General features: G+C 53.5%; 1 protein-coding gene across 1 annotated transcript; it reads left to right on the top strand.

Moving 5' to 3' along the window:
- The first annotated feature begins 409 nt into the window (after nt 1-409).
- LOC119098191 (pulmonary surfactant-associated protein D) lies at nt 410-2,904 on the top strand. Its single transcript, XM_037221118.1, has 3 exons — nt 410-893; nt 1,387-1,548; nt 1,879-2,904. The coding sequence occupies exons 1-3, from the start codon at nt 410-412 to the stop codon at nt 2,115-2,117; spliced, it is 885 nt and encodes a 294-aa protein (XP_037077013.1). The 3' UTR covers nt 2,118-2,904.
- The last annotated feature ends 3,328 nt before the right edge of the window (nt 2,905-6,232 follow it).

Here is a 6,232-nt window from a genome sequence, read left to right as displayed (position 1 = left end):
TTGATTTTCAGCCTAGTTGTTTTGCATGGTATATTGTGTGACCTCTGGAGGCGCTACACTCTTGTCGGCTACTACTGCCCCCTTTCGTTCTCGCAGTTTTACAACAAAATACCAACGCTACTTACGTATTGTGCATAATGTGAATAGTTCACACTCAGACACAACATAATCTAACAACACATACATTTAAGAGAAGCAATGCCATTTTAAAGCTCCCATTTCGTAACATCCATACTTGCAACGTTCGTCTATAATATTGACAAGGACTATAAATATTTATCAGTGTGTGGGAGTGTGCTCCACCTGTTTGCATTTTGGAACGCAATTTCCTTGTTTCCATGTTCTGCCTGCACTAGTGGCAAGTGCAGCCAGCGGTGTGCAAACTAACGCTGTGCTCCGCCGTGCAGATATGGGCCCGCTGCCGACCGCGCTGGTCACGCTCCTGCTGGGCGTGGCCGTCTCCGGCTCCGGCTCCGGTTCACACCGGGTCGGATACGGCTCCTCGCACGGCTCATCGTATGGCCACAGCCCAAGCAGCGGCTACGGAGTGCCCAGATACACGCCAAGCAGCAGCTACGGAGCGCACAGGTACAGGCCAAGCAGCGGCTACGGAGCGCCCAATTACAGGCCAAGCAGCGGCTACGGAGCGCCCAAGTACAGGCCAAGCAGCGGCTACGGAGCGCCCAAGTACAGGCCAAGCAGCAGCTACGGAGCGCCCAAGTACAGGCCCTACGGAGGGAGCACGCACGGGCTCAGCGGCAGCATCGGAGCGCTAGTGCGCAGGCCCAGCGCCAGCACTGGAGCAGTTCCGCACAGGCCCAGCGCCAGCATTGGAAAGCCCATCACCGGCGGCCAGGACTCCGGTGTACAGCGGCCCGTCCAGTTCCCCCAAGGTAGCCGCTTCGGTGGCTCAAAGTTCAATGCCACCTGCGGCGCGCTAACGCATCGAGATTACCCGGACGGCGCCGCGTCACCAACTGGGTGGGCGGGGCACAGGCAGTCGGCCGTGGAATTGGGAGCTGGTCATTCCCGATCCAAGGACCTCTGACTCTGGGGACTTGGATGATTCTCGAGCCTTTGTGAATGCGATGGTCTCTATGCCTTATTTAACTGCTCCCGACAGTCATCGAGACTTGTGATTCGCGTCATTTGCACCTCAGCTTTCCAAGTTTTCAAGGCCTGTTGACGCTACTCCGGGCTGGCTCCTCGTTTTCACTATTCAGGACAGGGGTGGCAGATGTCATTCAGGGCACTGACGACGAGACCCCATCCCCCCAGGTCTCGGGAACTACCAGGCCGATTGCTTGTGACTTATCAGATCACATCGGACCGACCTCAACTCCACGCGGTTCAGCTCACCTCAGGGGTCCACCTGCACGTTTACAGGTGATCAGCCGGACTACATCATCTCGTGGCGAGACGTGGACCCGATCCGGCAGTACTCTTGGAACGAGGCGGACGAGGAATGCCGCTCGCGTGGCCGCCGCCTCATATCCCTGCAGACTGCAGAGAAGGATGCATTCGCCGTGTCTGAGATCAAAAGCGCCGGTGAGTTGACATCTGACCCGGCACGTGTGGATCTCAACGTTCACCCCATAAACGTAGCACCCAAAGTGATGCTGGTGAGGCTTGGCGTAAAGCTTGCGCACGTGGAGTGTCCGCAGGATTCTCAGCGACGGGTGCAGGGACTGGAACGTTATTGATCGTTCTTAGTCACATGCGCGTTGATATACCAATGGCGATGGTCTGAGCATTGTCGGTGCATTGCAATTCATTGCAGCGTCAGCACTGAGTCTGTGTACGCTGCTGGTGCAAAGACTGCCATGCTAATCTCAGGCCTACTGCCCGAACAGTACGACGGTTATCGCCTCGTTGCAGACATCCCTTATATTTGGACGTCCGGCACGAAGCAAGACGGGCTGTTCTTCTGGGGCGATGGGTCTCTCTTGCCGTCTGGCTACACCAACTGGAGTAAGACCGGCGGCGCCGGCAGGCCTCAGCCGGACAACAACGAAGGCTCCGAAAACTGCGTGGGAGTCCTCAACAATTTCTACGACGACGGCATCGTCTGGCACGACATCGCGTGCCATCACAGGAAGCACTTCATCTGCGAATGAGCCAGTGATCGCCGCGCTGGTCGGTCCACGTGAGCCGAGTTCGTACCCCACTGTCAATGACCACCTGTCGGACCTGTACGGTCAGGGTTGTGCAACGCAACCTGTTGCCGCAGTCGTAATCAAAGGTCAAGCAATCCATTGTATCAGCCTATGCCCCGTGCGGCACAAGGAGGGGTCGGAACTGTACAGAGCAGGGAGGCGGAATATACAGATTGCGTGACAATGGGTAGGCTGCTTCGGAGCTTTACGTGCTCTGACCCATCAGAACCGAACTGGCCAGCTACGCCCAGAACCAGGCCAAACTGGCCATGCTTTCGAAAACAATCTGTTGCCGACGCGACCCACCTGGGGCTGGCTTACAGTCACGTGATATCAGCACAACGAGCGACAGTCAACGACCCGGGTGGAGGCTCGTATGTGCATTGCAAGCATCCCCTGTAGGCTCGTAGCTGTTAGGGTCTCGCAACTAGAAGACAATTGGGAGGTCAGTAACTGAAACCTGGCAAACACAGGAATACACTCAACACGCTTTCAAAGCCCAGCGGCACGAAACATAACAGCGGAGAAGCGACCAAGTTGACCAAAATTTTACACAAGGCCGTTGCACAGGTGGCACACAAAATAGCGACTAAAGAGGAGAATGGAGAACGGTGACGAGCCTGGCGGCAACTAGCTGTGCTGACGCGGAGCGTAGCGATAAAACGCCTGCGAGCCAGCCGCCTGAGAGACCTTGCACGCAGCAAGTTGTCGCCCTGTCCCGTTCGTTGGCTATGTGGTCTCTGACACATATGAGCTCATCGACCGGAGACTCCGGCTCACCCCTGCGGCGCAACTACAAATACAATGTGTTGTGAGGCTTTTTGGATGGAAATAGCCTTTGCGTCATAGGTAGTTACACTTTGGAGCGGACAGGTCCGCCTGCAGACTATTACCGAGTCTGAAGATACAGTAGCAGATCTGCGAGAGAAGTAAGGTACTGACCAGTGCGCGTATGACAGAGGTAGGCAGGTATGCCCCTGATATGTGATGGACCATCACACACTCCACAAGAGGGCCTTGCAACGGTGTTCACATGGTGTTCCAAGGCGAGAGAGAATCGAACGTTAGACTGATATTTCTCGCTTCGGATGCAGGGACTAGATTGTGATCACGAAACAAAACCGCAAGGTTAGTGACGTTGCACCGCCGTGGCACACCACTAAGTAGTATCAGATGACTCTTCCAATGACTTTAACTCACTTATAGGCGTTTCAGGTAATGCCCTCAAGTAGGAGCCTCTGCGCCGTTCTCAACTCAGGCAGTCGAACCATTCATGCCGAATACAACTGCCTGCGGTTTAGACAGCGTGAGGGGCGCAAGGTCACGCGCACGGGTGCCGACGCGTGGCAGTCGGCGAGGCATGTTCGGCCTCTTCACATGGCGCTCACTGCACCGCCCCCCTCAGGCATACGCTAACAAAGACGACATTCAGACCGGCGTTCTGCAGATCACGGTCGTCCCTCTGCTACCAGCAGCCGACGTAGTCGCCTTGCACATGTAGGCTCACCAGGCATCTGGCATCCATCGCCCCACGTTGCGGCAACTGTCATTGTTTCATGGTGGAATGCACCGAACTGTTCATGTTTTTGTGCGCGGCTGATTTGTCTTTATACACTGTCAGTGCCCGCGTCGGCGAGACATAAGGTACTTGGTCTTGTCATTGACCGCAAATACACTGACATTCCCAGTTCGTATGGTCTGTGCTCGGGTGGCATTCTCCTTTATAATTTCCCACGCTCCTTGCAAGTGGACTTTGACCGCAAGCGGATATTGACACGCAGTGTGCTCGAGTGTTCTTGACGCGGGGCTGACTGCGTTAAAACCGTGTTATATTCAACTCTTCACTAGCTGATTGGTGAGGAATACGAGTAATCTGTTTAGATCAGCAAAGATGCAGTATTCCTGCCCAGGCAGGTCATGCTACTCACTTCTGCTCGTTTACAGGCGTGCCGGCTTTAATGATGCACATAACCGTCTCCATTGTCTTCCGGTCCATAACAGATCACGATCACACTAAGTCACAGACGGAGTCATCACTTCACTAAGCAGGATTGTGGCGGTATGTTGGCACACTTCTCAGGCGGGACGTCTTCACAATGCTCAACATACCTGAATCACATTCAGTAGCATCACCGCGCATACAACCAGCTCACCCGAAACCGTTGACATCAGTGTCATTTGGCAATTATGACGTCATCAGTGTCATTAGGCAGTCATGACGTCGTCGTAAGTTGGGCAAGGGCAAACGAAAGACATCTGCAAAGACCAGTACAACTAACGTGAGCAGACACACAGGAAGTGAGGACGGACCTCGGCACCCACCGATGCCGGACGTCGTTCAGCGGACGTGCATTGAAAAACAGGCGAGACTTTCGAGAATTCTCAAAACCTATCGAAGGGTAAATCTTGTTCTTGCACAGAGACACACTTTACGACAACTTTAGAAGGGTCTTTTTGTTTCGTGTTGTTCTTTTTTTGCTAGGTTTTCAGTGTCGGCGCAAAGTATCTCTCAAAAGAATGCTTGACGATCTCCGCGACCGACCAGTTGGAACTTGAAAGACAATTGAACGTTCCCGAGCGAGAAAAACTACCCTGATGCCGAGAAGCTTGCAACAAAAATGTTCCCAGACCAAACAGACGCCTTGGTAGTCTCCGAGTACTCCAGTGGGTCGCAACCCTTTTCAGTCATCGTGTTTATAAACTTGCAATACACGACCACGGAATATAGTTGTGCATCTCCATCGAAAACCACCAGAAACAAAAACAAAAGCGTTCAGATTAGCGTAACAACACAAACGTCGGTAATCATAACGTAGCCCAACAGAATGACGCATCTGCATAAGAAAAACACGACGACGTATCTCGGCGGATTTACTCATTCCACAGCAAACGACACTTCTTCATCGACATACGCCGGAGACGTGTCACAACACAACGTCGTGTCGTCGGAACACCGCACAGCACAACGACGCAACCCACAGCTGGATGGCGCATTCCATGGCAGATCAACGCATCCTGCAACAGAGCAACGCTCTGCATGATAGAACGACGCATATTCAATGACGTACCCTGACGGCCAAAACCAAAACTTCCAAATTAGCATTGCGAACAAACTTGTGTGGCCAAAACACAGCACAGCAGAGCGACGTATCTTAACCAGAACGGTAGAACATTTCCGCAACAGAACGACACATCCCACAGCAGTACGACACATCTCTATCGACATAGAGATGCACGCATGAGATGAAGTTTCCAAATCAGCTACAACACAAACTCACGTCAACTATCAACGACGCTTCATCCCCACACTCATTGGCTGGGCCTACGTGTCATCACCACCGATCGGGAAGCTTCTTCGTGCCCCCCCCCCCCCCCCCCATAATGTCCCGCTTCCCGGTCACAACCCAGTGTGACCTGAGTACTTTATAATCGCGCACCTGCAGCATAAAGTGTTGCAGGTAGACGGGTGACGGGTGGCGCGCTCGACCAGACCGAGCGGTTGAGCGAAGAATGTGTATGACACCACTTGCAGCAGAGCGGCCGCCATTATCTCCTGCGGCTCCGTCATCGTCATCTCCTCCGCCTCCACAGTAAAGCTGCTTCCGGCCAGACCACTAGCCTCGGCTGCCGGTTGTTGTCCCCGACAGCTTAGGACAGGGCAGTTCACAGCACTTAGGTGTCCAGAACAGCTGCATCTAAAGAAAAGCCCAACAGTAAGCTGTTAAAAGCAGGATGAGAGTAATCTTTGACACCTCAGCTCCAAGTTAGACATGAACGGTCACAAAGGATTTGTGACCGATTTGTGACTGGAAGGAACAATCCCATCCAGGATTGAGCACTCGTCGTGTGGGTCGTGGGACGGCGGTGTCAGAAGGACAAAACTTGTAGCCGGGGGCAAGACATACATTACAATATGTGATATATCTGTCATCACCGCCACCAGGGGCCGGGGAGAGGGCGACAAGAATTGGGTGCCAGGAATACCCTGCTTCCCCCAGCAGGCACACCAGCTCTATGCATTAACCCATAGTGACCAGATGAGTCGCGATTCACAAGTCAGTGAGCCATCCAGAGCC

Source organism: Pollicipes pollicipes, unplaced genomic scaffold, assembly GCF_011947565.3.
Source record: "Pollicipes pollicipes isolate AB1234 unplaced genomic scaffold, Ppol_2.1 Scaffold_4740;HRSCAF=5597_pilon_pilon_pilon, whole genome shotgun sequence".
Lineage (NCBI taxonomy): Eukaryota > Metazoa > Arthropoda > Thecostraca > Pollicipedomorpha > Pollicipedidae > Pollicipes > Pollicipes pollicipes.
The sequence above is the reverse complement of the archived record's forward strand: the minus strand, read 5'-3'. Positions and strand labels throughout refer to the sequence as shown.

Bases quoted from the DNA above. Each gene is read 5' to 3' on its own strand.
- LOC119098191 (XM_037221118.1), top strand. From the start codon at position 410: ATGGGCCCGCTGCCGACCGCGCTGGTCACGCTCCTGCTGGGCGTGGCC. The intron at 894-1,386 runs GTAGCCGCTTCG...GCACGTTTACAG, and splicing joins GCCCGTCCAGTTCCCCCAAG to GTGATCAGCCGGACTACATC. The intron at 1,549-1,878 runs GTGAGTTGACAT...GCCTCGTTGCAG, and splicing joins GTCTGAGATCAAAAGCGCCG to ACATCCCTTATATTTGGACG.